This window comes from Dermacentor albipictus, chromosome 7, assembly GCF_038994185.2.
Source record: "Dermacentor albipictus isolate Rhodes 1998 colony chromosome 7, USDA_Dalb.pri_finalv2, whole genome shotgun sequence".
NCBI lineage: Eukaryota > Metazoa > Arthropoda > Arachnida > Ixodida > Ixodidae > Dermacentor > Dermacentor albipictus.
The window spans coordinates 28,960,269-28,974,838 of record NC_091827.1 but is presented as its reverse complement, the minus strand read 5'-3'; the positions used below and the strand labels follow the sequence as shown (position 1 = coordinate 28,974,838).

Here is a 14,570-nt window from a genome sequence, read left to right as displayed (position 1 = left end):
CCGAAAATGTACACTTGGAACTACTCCATACTTGGAAATCGGCTACAGAGCGATTTCCTGTTGCACTTCTCTGTAATCAGGTGTAACAGATGTCCTGATCAGTTATTTTCCTGTTTGCATTTAAATTTGTGCTGACAGTGCATCCTTTTTGTTTTTTGTCACCCTTACTTCTGGGAAGAACTGACAGCAGTACTCCTATCCGTTATTTTGTCGAGGCCTCCCTACCCCATTCATTTTAGCACTTCCCTTACTGTACTCTCTGCACCAGCTTATTCTCTTCCTCCGACCTTATTGAGGGGGCCGGAAGACGGGGGAGCGTGCGCTATGCTTACACGAATACTGCCGAGTAACACTCTGCAGAAGAAAGCATTTGCTGCCCCGACGAAGAGGAGTCCGTTGTCGACACGTTGGCTCCAGCATTTTGACTGCTGTTGATTCTTTCACGCCTCCAGTATGTCCCTTGTGAACCATCTTGTTTTGATTTTTGAGGATTGCAATTAGAGCTGCAAACTATACGTGCATAGGGATGAGTTATGTGCGCAAAACACATAATGCGTTTTTTTTTAAGTGTCCTTTAGGAGCAACAAAACTGTCACATTGCTCAACGATAGGTGTGAGGAATCATTTTCCTGGTACTCTATTGGTGGTTTGAGCACCTGAGTGGTGCTGAACACGAGGCTGCTCGTTTAATTCCAGGCAGCACTGGCACCCCACGTTTCAGTCAAAGCAAAAAACGACTTGGGTTCACATTTAAAAAAAAAAAAGCTGAGGTGTTAAAAAATTAATCCAAGGCTTTCTACCAAGGCGCCTGTCAGTAATCCCCCCTGCATCCCGTCCAAGCTAAGCCACAATCAATCAGTCGAGCACATGAAGCCAGCACATTGCTTGTGCCAACATTTGACTGACTTGTGGCGCTCGGCATCCTTCAAGCTTATGCCATTTACGTCTAGACTTGCTTCATAGTATGCTTCTTCATAACCATCGAAGATACCTATAGCAAGTTAAACGTTGGAAGCAGTAGAGCATGACCTGGATGGGACGTGGCATAGAAATGATAAGGCTTTAGTTACATTGACGTGGTGCCGTCGGCAATCCCAAAGCAACGGCAGGGTTCACAAGAGTTGTGGAGTGCAGTGCTCCAGATTAATTCTGACCACCTGGAGTTCTTTAACGTGCATCTAAGCCCAAGTATACAAGCCTTCTTGCATTTCACCCCCATCAAAGTGTGGCTGTCGCGACTGGAACTCAAAACCTGCAACTTCATGGTGAAATCCGTGCGAGTTTTCTGTGTGCAACAGACACCAAGACACAGTGTAAAACATGGTTTAATATGCAAAACATACGCTTTTTCCCAAGCATGATCTGGATTAATATAGTGGACACCATAAAGAAAAATGCAGGATGGACACCACCCAGTCTCTCTATGTAAGGCATATGATGCAGGATTAAATAAAAGCTGAAAGCTTTTAATTTGTAATTTGCACTGGAGAGACTTGTATGTGCGACACAAGCAGCAGGCAACAAAGGTGAGTCATGTCGTTGACACTTCGCATCCTGTGGTTTTAAACATGGTTGCATAATAATTTGCCAACCACGTAGCAATGGCACAAGATAGGACAACATTAGTTGCATGCAGGCTGCATGCAACTAAGTGAAACACAAAGGGTGCCACAATTATACAAACTCCTTACCACGCAAGTTTTGGAACACTCTATAGTGATACATGCTAAGTATCCCTTATATTCGGGTGTCGTGGATATTTTTTTTAATTCACTGCTAAAATTAAGGATGTTTAAAGAGACATTAAAAGGGAATACTAAGCTAAGCTGCATTAGTGAACCACAATAGTAAAACCTTTCTGTGAGACGAGCCTCGGCAAGCTGCAAAAGTTGCAGAAACAATAGATGGGTGCCAAGGCTGCCTTGAAGTTCGTGCACCAGCTTGCATCGCATCACAAAATGTGTTGACAATATGTAATCGCCTCCCTTAAACTGTTTTCTGGCAGAGGAAGACTACACTGTGTTCCAAAGAAACCAAGAACTCCGGAGAGCAAGTTTCACGAACGTTTCTTGCTCCAAAAGTGACCCAAATACAAGAAACTACCAACTTCCAAATTTGGGACATTACGCTAATGCATAGCTTCCAACTGCCAAACTTCTACGAGTTTATCGTAAAACATCCAATTTTTAGGAGCTTCTTTCAGGTTAAGAATAGCAGTAAACTGGATGAGTTGGCATACTAGTTTATCTTTTTTAATGGCAAGCAGAACAAGGTACAATACACATGCGCTGACAACATACCGTATCAGTGCATCTATCCCGTCTTATGCATTTTGTCCATCATTCTATGCGACTTTTCATAAATTGTTTACGAATGTCATATGATGTCAATGATTTTAAGAATATTTTTTTCCATCCCACTTAGGGCAGCATCTTTTTTTTTTATATACAGATACACTCCTCGACCGATAATTCGAAGCTGAATTTCTTGGACCCGCTCATCTATTCCGACTTGCACTCGCATGAACTGCCACCCACACCATTTTATAAACATGTCCGCCTGTGGTGTAGATCATTTCCGCTCTAAATAATGAGAATTCGTGAAATTTTGCTAAGCAGTAAATTTAAAAAACAAAGAAAAAATGGACACGGACAAGAAAAAAATAAAAAAAGACATACATGTGTGCATGTCATTTTTTTCCCTTTCATATCCATGTTTTTCTTTTTTTTTTCTGAAGTGTGCTGTTTAACTAAATCATAAATTGTCAACTAGCCTATCAGTACCTGTTAAGCAACACTGAGAAGCAGGCCTGTTTGCAGCATTGCTACAAAACAGAGGCGGTGAATTATTTTAATAGTCAATGACATGAGTACTAAAACATTTTTTATTTTTGGGCATTGACTGTAGCAATTTCTCTAACTTTAAAAGCTGGAGGGTCTGCTGGCATACATATCTGTGCCGAGGTTTTGGCATGAACTTCAACAAAGCGAAGTTTGGTGTTCACTGTTCTGCAGTAACAGCTGACCTGCTTTTCTGCCAACATAAATGAAAATATTTATGAAAAAACAAAAAACAATTTCTAATAACTTCTAAAAAAGTCTAAGTTAAACTGATTTATGCTGGTCTTAAGTGTCTCTTTAATGACCTTGACGGCAAATGAGGCATTCCCCTTTTATACTAGCGCGCACCATGCGTGCCATGTGCTCAAAGGGTTCCTGCTCGGTAACCCACGTAGAAACAATACTAACGCCACTGTCACACAAGCATGTTAAAGCGCTTGTCGACGCTAATTCCGCTATCAATTTCTGGCACTGTACCGACTCTGCAGAAAGTCCCACTTGTGCAAGACAACACACGCCATGGGTGAACAGGCGAGTTGTGCAATTTCCACCAAACAAACCTTTGACGAGATCAGCAGCAACTTGTGGAACTCTCCTTGCGAAAATGTCGCACTGTTACCTTGCATGGGAGAAAAACATTGGAAATGCATATCTGGTTGTGATCTCAGCTGAAGCCTGCTCTTAAAGGGACACTAAAGCGAAACAATAAATCAGTTTAGACTAATGAAACTTTGTTTGAGAGAACCCTACAGGCAGTCATTTAAAAAAAATAGTTTTATTATTGGATGAGAAAATGAAGGTCCAAGTATCAGTATTTGACTTTCGCGCCCAAACCCCAGCGCCGGTACGTCAGCGTGACGTCGGCGATTCCAAAGTATGTATTCGCATTTGGGCCACGTTGGCTGAATAAAGGTTCCCGAAACTTGCCATGTTTAATATTTGGTTCCATTAGAACACAATGTAATCAATCTGTACCGCTATACATAATTAGTAGGCCCTAGAAGATGCCATCAAAATCCAAGACGTCACAGCCCCCAGGTGCGGGAACTTAAGTAGGCGTCGCCGCCCGTATTTCGTTCTAGCGCTTTTTCTCGCTTACCAAACGTCTTATCGTTGCAAGAGTTGTGTTTTTGGTGTTGTAGAACGGTAATTTACTGATGCTGAAGAAATCATTTTTCACTTTAGTGTGTCCCTTTAAAGAGAATGCATTTAATGACACGGCACTGTTGGCCAGTGATAAGCAGCCATCTGGTGTGTAGATTAAGGGCTCGGACTTGTATTCCCTTCATACATCAAGCATTCTTCAGACAAAAGCATGAGGGAAGTGCTATGGTAGGAATGAAAATGCTCCCATATTAACAGCTTCACGAGGCTCCCGCTGTAGTTATAGCATTGTCAAGCAGTCCAAAGCAGGTAACTTGATGTGATCAGCAACAGGCAAACAAGCGAAATAGTTTTGAAAGGGTCTTCGTCGGGGATTCCCGATAAAGATAAGCAAGGCCTCGAAGAAAACAGGTCAGGCCTTGACGAAAGCAAGTACTCTTGTCGAAACACTGCTCCCAGGCTCAGGATTCCCTTGTTTGCCGGGTGTTGATCATTGTTCAAGGAATAACGACACATAAGAAATTTTGTGTCCTACCTTTTTTTTTCTCTTTGAAGTAACAGTTGAATTGACGATTACTTTATGAAATCTCACTTTCTCGAAAGTGCCACAAGTGATTAATTACAGCACTTTCAACGCAATCCATTCAAAACGTGCATCAAGAGCTGCGTGGCTTCGGCGTCGAAAAAAAAAGACGATTCATGCCACTGACAGGGGATGTGGAGGTCACATGGCATCGCACACATTTCAAGAGTGTGCCAGTCGGCCCGGTACAGTAATTGAAAAAAAATTATGGGGTTTTATGTGCCAAAACCACTTTCTGATTATGAGGCACGCCGTAGTGGAGGACTCCGAAAATTTTGAACACCTGGGCTTCTTTAACGTGCACCTAAATCTAAGTACACGGGTGTTTTCGCATTTCGCCCCCATCGAAATGCGGCCGCCGTGGCCGGGATTCGATCCCGCGACCTCGTGCTCAGCAGCCTAACACTACAGTAATTGAAGGCCATATAATAAACTGTCACCGAAAGCTGGCATATTCGCCCTTTTAACTGTGTGCCTCTCTTGGAAATTCTGGAAAACCGGCTTCCCCTTTTTGTCTCACCAAATGCTGAATAGATTCTACTTTTGGCAGCATGGCCATAGTGTGCGTGCTTGTGTAGTCAGTGGTATTCCACAAGTTAGTTCTGCCAAATCCCACAAGGTGGAGGAAAGGTTCGTGAAAAAGAAAATTCCCATTCATCTGACTGTAGTATTAATCCATGGTCAACAAGTTTCCTTTTTAGCGGAGTGCTACTGTCAGGTGGGTGACAGTTTCTTTCGCTTTCCTCAGTGGTGTTCAGTACCACGAGATCGCCACATCATAGTATTGATGACATGGAACAGTCTTCTTCTTTTTCGATGGCTGAAGCTCCGCTGCCCCTGGCACGTTTTGAACTGGTCGCACTTAAAGGTGACGTAATTAATTAATTGTTGCGCCCTCGAGGAATTGAGGCTTCATATTGTGATTACTGGGTTGACTGCCATTCAATAAAGAAATGGAAAGAAGACAATTCCTTTTCTGTCGGTACTCCCTTTGTGTAACACTTCATGCTCAGAAGTTGTTTAGTAGTATTGTGAACAGCAAGCTTTTGACGCAGCTCAGCGAATTCTGAACGCAATTCGTGAAACCGCTTCCAGTTGAGCAGCGTTAATTTCTACATCTGTCTCGAAAGAGGCCAGAAAGCAATGCTCAAGAAGTACAGCATCACTTTTTTTTTTTTTCGCTTAGTCAGCAACGAAGTTATATATATAAGCAGCATCAACAGGTCAATAGCCAGAAGGCAGACAGACCATGCAGGTGTCTGTGCTGTCCGTTTGCCACACACCTGTTGTCTGCACCATGTTCACAATGTTCTTAAAATCGCCCACACTTTCTCTTACCTATATTTTTAAAATTTTTTATTGACTGTCTTCGTTTAGAACCAACTCGCCCAAGTTGGCACACTGCAGCAATGAAAGGGCACCCTTGTGATCATGAGGTTTACTAAATTAGCAAGGAACTATAGGTTTTGAAAAAGGAACTACGGAGAAAGCGCAAAAAGGCTGTCCCTAGCAGCGAGTTTACCTAAGGCAACATCGAAGTTGCGGCAAAACGTGACATACAAAACATGACTAGACAGCCGCTTTTTCTTGTTCGCATCAAAAGGAATGCTACAAGGTCGCCATGGCGATTGGATTGGTTAAAGTCGATCGAGTGGTCCCCCTAACGCAGTCTAAAATGGAATATAGTGAGTTTCTTATATATATACATATACACACACATATCAGGCCCGACCAAATGAAACTTGGATGCGGCAGAGGTCGGGCTAGCAATGCTGTTATCTGTTATTGAACTTGCCGCTCATAAGGAGTTCAGTAATGCAGTAAGAACTGGCACAGCTTCACATATGGATATCTACATGGAAAAAAAAAACAATATACAGTATTGTTTTTTGATCAGCATGCCTGTGTTGGAGCTATCAGAAGTAAATGCCTGGGCGGGAATGAGAAGCCAGACCAAACTGTTGCACTTTATCCACGTTTCATTTGGCCAACCCTCACAGAAATGCAATCGCTTCCTCCACACTAGGAAGAGTCATGGAGAACAAAAGTTGAGTGCGCTGTGAAGCACTAGATGCAAGTCAAGACACAAACACCACAAAAATACAGCAGTTGAATCATGGTAATTGAAGCTCTAAAGGACCGAAGACCTTTGTCTGAATTATTTGAAGCTAAGTAAAATGCGATCCGTCAACAGAATTGCAAGCTTTTGTACGAAAAGGTATACACAAACAGATTTCGAGCAGACAAAGAAAATCTAGAATTCATAGGCTAACATATTATTATATGTATTACATGGCTGCAATTGTGGTGACTGGGTTGGCGGCACCACCTGGTAGCCGCACCATTCACCATGAATGGTGTCCTGGCAATCGAACGCAAGCACACTTTTGACTATTCATGCAGCTATGAATAAGGATTTACCTCTCAAAAGCCATTTCTGGCTTCCCTGTTCCTCCCTAGGAAGGGAAGTCAAATTGTTCAAACTAGCTGAAGGCCCAGTTTGAATCAATCGACCTTAAATATGCATAGGCTGATGGCTAGCCACTTCAAATTTTGAGATTTATATTGAGTAAACGTAACTTTTAATTGTCAGAGTTTGAGTTATTGTGTATCAATGGCATGGCATAACGATAAAATGTGGCAGAAATAAAGGAATGGTAAGGCATGTTATAATGTGCTACATCATGTCCAGCATGACGCACAACAACTTGCCTAAGAATCACCTGTCTTGCAAAGATGTGCCTCTCAAGAGGCCTAATAAAGTTCATTAACAGTTCCTTGCGCAAAGCTATAAGACTACTTTGTAGAGAGTCCATGGTAACTTTGAAAACATTTGCATTCGGCGTGTGCTAAGGTCTGGCAGGTATTAGAGCTAGGGGAGCTGGCACACTTCTGCAGTGCTTGTTTCAAGTTAATGACTTCAGTTTTAATGAAACTTCTAGCTACAGCGAGTGTTTGAAGAATGAATGATCGTTAAGTACACAACGAAGCTATAGAATGTCATTATTGGACTCTCTAAATGCTGCTTTGAGCAAAAAAAGAAAGATAACGATGTCATACATTCGTACCAGTTGCCGTCCAGTGCAAATTGCACTTCTGATGGCAACGAAATAATTTCAGAAAGACACCACAAACTACACTGCACAAACAAAGTGGGCCGTAGTAACTCACAGCAGCGATGAATGAAGTGTGGCGAAAAGTTGGCGCTGCCGTGTGCGTTGCATATTTTGACACGTCAACAATGGGCTGGCATAAAAGTACACAACGAGAAAAAAAAATTGTACGCAGGCGATGCTTACAAGTGCGGCACATGAAAGCACCAAGGCACATCACAATTGTGTGTTCGTTGATGTGCCAGCCGAAAATAACAGCACATGACATCTCATCGCTCCTCGCTGACTACCAAAAATTCCATTTCACTAGAAATACAAAAGGAAGAAGAAAGAAAAACCCAACAAAGTTGCCTTCTTCGCTGTTGGAACAACACTTGGCATCAAATTCTGCAGCCCCTCCTCTTGTAGCACCAACCACGGCAATCCGTGATGCAGCGGCGAAGTCGTGCGCATTCACAACCGGTAACACACACACACACGCACCGAACTTTCTTGGTAGGTACAACAGCTTCGGAGCGAGATTCAGAGCCGCGGATCAGATCATGCCGAAGCCTTCAGTGCCTTCGTTGATGGAGAGCCTCAAGGCCCGCTCAAACTGCTCGTACGAGTCGTAGTCAGGAAGGCAGAGCTGGTTGAAACTGTGGAAGGAATGAGTGCGTCAGGTGAGCCATCAGATGAATGGCACTGGTTATGTATTTAGCATGATTATGGAGGCAGCAAGTGACGTTTCAAAATGTGCTTGCTGAGAATATGTTGCATGGTGTACAGGAAAGAGGCAGCATATACAACGTGCAGCTTTTCAACATGCCTCAATAAGATTTTATTCGACGTATGACAAAATGTACTTTAAATGCTTGTGTATAGCTAAGCCTAAGGCGAACGATACTAGCTGCTAATGATTATCGAGGCAGTAAATGACATTGCAAAAGGCTCCCACTTACAATAAGCTACGTAAAGCGCACAAGAAAGGTAGTCTGTCGCACACACTACATGGCTTTTCCAAATGACATCAGTGATATGCGATTAAAACCACGATAAAAAAGCACATTAAACACTTGTGCCGAGATGTGGTCCATGGATGGCACACAGTCTGTGGATGTTGCGGTGTTTTCCTCCCCAGAAGGAACAGAATCTGTGCAAATGCGGCCGACGTTGATTTACTTGCCTTAATGGAAACTTAAATCCATTTGAAACTCTAGCACTAGACAAAGGCATCATGCTTGTTCAGCTTTTGCAAAGCAGAACGCCTCTATCACGCTTTCACTGCAGAAGAACGCGCACAGAAAAAGAAAAACCAGTGATATAGAAATAAAAGTCAAGCCACAGTTTATGCTAAAAAGAAAATAGATTTTCAACTTTTGTCTCAAACACGCTGAGCTGAGCCTGGTGGTATATACATACAACAACGGAGATTATAATAAACAGAGGGTTGTTAAAATTTTACAGCAAGGAGACTATTTTCAAGTTTTTCATTTTGTAAGGAACTTTGTTACAGTGACATGTGCACGTGCTTGTAAGGGGCAACTTACAACCTAATTAAATTATGGGGTTTGGTGTTTCTCAGCTGCGCAATGGGCTATGACAACACCACAGAGGAGAGCACCGGACTGATCATTGGCGAGTTGGTCAAAGCTTGTGTTTGTGCCATTTACATACCCTTGTTGACCTTCAAGCTGTTCGCTTGCCAAGAAAGACTTACCACGTGTGTGCCGTGGGCAGGCTGCCAAAAGTGGGCGCCGCACTCAGATGGAAGCGTGGGTTGAGCTCAGCAAAGCCCCCTGGTGGCAGCTGGGAGCAGCCGGTCGTGAACTGGAGCAGGCGCGCCATCTCCTCCTCAGTGAAGTTTGACACCGCCGTCCAGAACCAGTCCAGCACCTGCAGGTTCGCAGCAGGGCTTTGTTCCTGGCACAAAGTTCTTGGGAGCCACGAAGTACCTTTCTTTTTTTTTTAAGACCAAGAACAGGGGTGGCATTCTCGGGCAATCGCTTTCAGAGATAGTTTCGCTTTCGTGAGACTCGGCAGTGGACGTGTTTGCACATACAGCTTAAAATTTTTTCTGGTGCTATGCCAAGTCTTTGCACGGTGTCAAGAGTGCTGTCGACCATGTCAACACTTCCAGTGTAGAGTCTCGCCAAAAGCAAGTCTCTGAAACTGATCCCCATGGTATATTGCTTCTGCGAGAAATAGAGATTAATGTTTGACCCCACAGCATTTAGTGCTGGGGGGGGGGGGGGGAATAGTGAATCGTTGAAGTCTAGCAGTGAAGTTCAGAGTCAGTACAGTGCACTTGCATATCTGCAGTCAAGTGAATGTTTGTAACAAAATCTGAGGGAGATGTAATCTGTATCATTAACCCTCTAAGTCCCAAGTTCTTTCATAAAAAAAAGCGCAAAATAGCTTTTTTTATATTCAAATTTGAAAACTATATTGCCAAGTGTAGCTTGCCTTTTATGTTTGCCCGAAATATTATTGAAAAGCATCTACACTGAGTACAGAAGCCAAACGCTCTGCTTTTACTACACACCAACCATGCAGAATAGATGCGAAGGGAAAGGAGGCGCAGTTCAGGATGGCATAAAATTAGGGGTTCTGATGACATTAGAACATTTTAAGGCATAAGATTGGGTCAGCTGGTGCAAGACAAGTGTAATTTGAGGTTGATGGGACAGTCCTTCATGCTGCAGCGGGCATAAATATGATGATGATGATGATGACGATGAACACTAACAAGAAATTATCCCTCGGCACGCTTGTAGGGTTTGACAATGTTCATCTGAACAGATGAAAATGAAAGAAATCAAAAGCATCAAAGAAACTCGAAGTTTCAGTAGGAGAAGTTGTATCCTCAACGCGTGCAGTTTGTCTATGGTGATACTGGCATAAACAGCTAGGACAAGTACAGCTCGGGCTTGGTGACTGAAGGGTTAAATAGAGAGCTTCATTTGAAATGAAGATAACACATTTAGCTCCGCAGCCCTCTGTGAAAGAAATCGTAGTTGGTGGACTGGAAACAGATAAATTGATAATTGTGGTGCTTTGTTGAAGCTAACTTGCCGTAACACCGAAAATGGGCTTTGATGTACTATTCTATTTGAGGAATGCCTGGTAATCATGTCCACCTAGCAGAGTCAACAAGGCCACTGCCAAAGGCAAGCAAAGCAGTGTAGGTTTCTGAATTCCGTCTATTGCTACGAAAGTTTAGTATTCACTCGTGGCTATAATAGTAAAATAACAATAATGTTAATGATGATGAGCACAATAATAATAAAGAAAATTATAAAGGTACACATCCAAATTACTAATTAGTGTTAATTACCAACGTTAACCGTTGAAATTCTATCTCGCCTATACCAGGTAAGTTTCATGCAATGATAGAGCAAAATGACAAGAACGACAATACCACACATCTTATAATGACAGAAGGCAGAATTATTCGTAGAAAACACAGGAACAGGAATGGAGATTCGTGTTTTCATTATTCATTGCTTGTCTATTCAAACCACAAAGGCCATGAAATGTTCATAATTGTCTCATGGTCCCTAACCAGCTTACTGATGCACACTTCTACACGAAAAAAAATAGAAAAGACTGTGTACCAATGCTGTGATCCTAAGAAAGACAGAATACTCAGGGATGCTTGAAACCGAAAGTGAACGACCATTTCGCACACCGATGGTTCAAACAAACCATGTTCCGAAGCAACTGCTCATTCTACCTGCCACAGTAGTGGAAACCTTAGCACTATGAGGGCAGTAAATAAAAAGGCATCTTACCTTTCTGAACTCGAAAGAAAAGCCGCTGACTGTGTGATTGGCTTTGAAGTCGGCTATGCTGAACTGGCCAGTGCCGCACATCAACAGCTGCAAAGACAGAGGTGTGCAAGAGAAAATATACGACAGATGTTTGATTATTTCATTTTTTTTCCCTTAGAGGTTCACTGATTAGCCTGTACTTCCTGAACTAGTTCAAGAGGTACTGCATCTTGCTATCTTTTTTTTTTCACCAATGTAACCTGGTCCGGCTTTCCAACTGGGCCGATCTTGCACATGGTGCTTGTGGACCGAACAAGAACCAAACAAGGACCAAACCACAATGAACTAATTCATGAGTGCAGGATGATTTGAACTAATCTGAAATATGTGTAGAACCTTTCACCAGTACGTGCTACAAGGAGTAGCTGCTAGAGTCATTTGCCAACTACCGTGTATCAGAACTTTTGCTTTCTGTAAGTGAGCTTTGCCACAGTGCTAGGGTGCAAGGTTCTTGCCACTTATATGTCGTACGGAGAAACTAAGCAGAAGCAACAGATGGATTAGATTGGCTACCTGCCTGCTCACAGACATCCAATCTGCAGGTACTTGTGCAGAATACTTATATTTTTCGCAGTGTCATGTTATAGATGGTACAAGGAGCCTGCGTACGTATGCGTTCAAAGATAGATGTCCTATCTTCTGACACGTCAATAAGCCACTATATCTACACTGTATGAGCTACGCTATGTCTGTGGTAACATTACGCATTTCTTCTATCTATAGACAATCTCGAATACACAGTAGGCTCTGAAGCAATGTTAAGTGCAATTTGTTTTAATGATTGATACACAGTGTCACGGTCATTTAGTAGGAGTAAAAATAGTATTCACGCAAACACCCTCCTCCACACTTTCTAAACGTGTTAACTTGATATCACTATGTCCAAGAGGGAGATATTCATATTATAACCTGTTGGGTCTGGGAGCCAAAAGCAAAATTGCCCATACAAGTAGATGCTACTCTATGGCAATGTCTATATCAGAAAAAAAAAGTCAAAAGCAATATGTCCCCTGATACTTGTATCCAATAATCCCATATGAGCATATCAGAATCACATATAAAAACTCGTATGTTCCCATATATTGTGGGGTCTGAAACGTGCTGTTGGTACAAAGGAACAACGCAGTAGTGCAGACAATCACAAGGGCATTTATTGCGCCTATTATACACAAATATGGCCAGCCGAATTACCTATAGAACATGCCTATGGGCGCACGACAAATCGTGGAAGTATGACTCACCGTAACCGGATAGCAAGGGAATATGTTCACTCCCATGCAGGACACCTACAACGAATCTTTTGCATGAAGTTCACGCGAAATTCGGCAGGTTCAAATGATCGTGTTTGTCCATTCTGGTGTCCTACTCCGAAGCCTTTCGCAGGACGGTCCCACGAAAGGCCAGTGAGCGCGTAAGATGTCCACAAAGCTAGCCGACTCCAAGACAAAGAGGGGCAGGCTACTTCTTTTTACACCCGAGAACCCCCCTCCCTCCCGCTCTAGGTGGCATTAGCTGCAAAACACTCACGCCATCTGTCGTACTAATCTACTATCACACCAGCCGCCGGCACTTAGCTATGCGGAGAAGCCCGAATACAGGAGACATGAGAGCCATGTGGGGAAAACAACAGGGGACGCATGAGTCGAGCATTCCCACAATGTGATATAGAATTATTGAAAATATATATATGGAGATCCCATACAAAAACCTGTGTGTTCCTATATATTGTAAGGAATTACTATATATAGGGATATGGGGTCCCAAATAAAACTCATATGTTCCCATGTATCATAGCATTATTGGGTGCGGGGATCCCACATAAAACCCCTGTGTTCCCACACGTCACAGGAAATTATTGCATATAAGTATATTGGGATCTCACAAAAACCTACATGTCTCCATATATCATATGAAATTATTGGATATAGGGATGGATCCCGTATAAGAACTTGTATGTTCCCATATACCATGTGGAATTATTGTATACAGGGGATATGGGACCCAAGGGTTTGCTTGAGAGTGTAGGACAAAATAATGAAAGTAATGGTCGCGTGACTATTGTAAAATAAGAATTGAAAAAAAAATGAGTACCTCTAGCTCGTTTTCGTCGAAAATGCAGAGCAGGTTCTCTGGAATGAGTTCATTGAGTCCCTTGAGAAAGTATTCCACTTCCTCTCGGACGCTGGTGGCCAGCCGATATTGCGCCAGCGCATCAAGGTACATGAGCTTGTTCTGGTTGGTGACGCGAATCCGTGAGCCACCAGGGATGAGCTCCGTGGTCTGTGCATGGAGAAACAAGGGTACTTATCAAGATAAAGTAAGTTGTGGAGTAGGTAAGCGTACGTAAGTAGGATTTCACGTTGTGCCATATTCACGTTGTAAATTCATGAAGAACCTCGTTCACAACTTTTCGGAAAAAGAAAAAGCTCGTGAAACAATGCACTAACCGAGAAAAACGTACCCTCGGAAGTCACTGAAAAAATCTGACAGACTCAAATGCAGTTGACATCTATGTAATGTGAAGCATTGCACGAATCATTGCAGCACGAGACGCCGACGCGCGCTGAGCAGGTGGGGCACGAGCGGCCTAAGGCGCACGTGGTTGTTTTTACGGCTTCGGCAAGCTTACGTTCATGCTCCTTGAATTCGGCCTGGGTCAGCAGCTTCTTCGAGTGGCGCATTTTAGCAGGAAGTTTTTATGTGTCTACTGAGTGCAAATTGTTGTGGCAGGAGACGCCAATGCACGTCAAGCTGGTAGGGCCCAAGTGACCAGAGTCACACATTCTTATTTTCCTGTCACGCAGTGTTTTCAGACTGCGACTGGAAGCCGAAAGGAAATCGAGCTGGTGGGCAACACCGGAATGTGGTGCCCGCGACGCCACCAGAGTGATACATGACACTCACTTTACGCAGCCTACAGAAGGGAACAGTGGCACACCTGGGTTATCGCCTATTAAAAGTGTGTAGTACACTTCCAACGGCACTATGGCCCACGTGCTGTGAAGCTGATAAGTGAAGATGCTCATTGCAATAGCGTTGGTGGCAATAGCTTTGAATGCGATTTGCAATGACCTGGGAGGAAATTGCTGTGAGCGCGTGAGCAAGTACTGCGGGAAAG

The 14,570-nt window shown here is 43.1% G+C and overlaps 1 protein-coding gene across 2 annotated transcripts in view; it reads right to left on the bottom strand.

Annotated features, from left to right (window-relative positions):
* Window positions 1–1,307: 1,307 nt before the first annotated feature.
* LOC135917477 (apoptosis-resistant E3 ubiquitin protein ligase 1) overlaps window positions 1,308–14,570 on the bottom strand; it is a 97,470-nt gene continuing 84,207 nt past the window's right edge. For both annotated transcript variants that reach the window (XM_065451043.1, XM_065451042.1), the window contains exons 17-20: window positions 13,544–13,732; window positions 11,414–11,500; window positions 9,340–9,515; window positions 1,308–8,278 (exon numbers count right to left, since the gene is read on the bottom strand). In XM_065451043.1, the coding sequence (XP_065307115.1) occupies window positions 8,176–8,278; window positions 9,340–9,515; window positions 11,414–11,500; window positions 13,544–13,732 (555 nt within the window). In that variant the 3' untranslated portion in view covers window positions 1,308–8,175. The remainder of the gene's footprint in view (window positions 8,279–9,339; window positions 9,516–11,413; window positions 11,501–13,543; window positions 13,733–14,570) is intronic.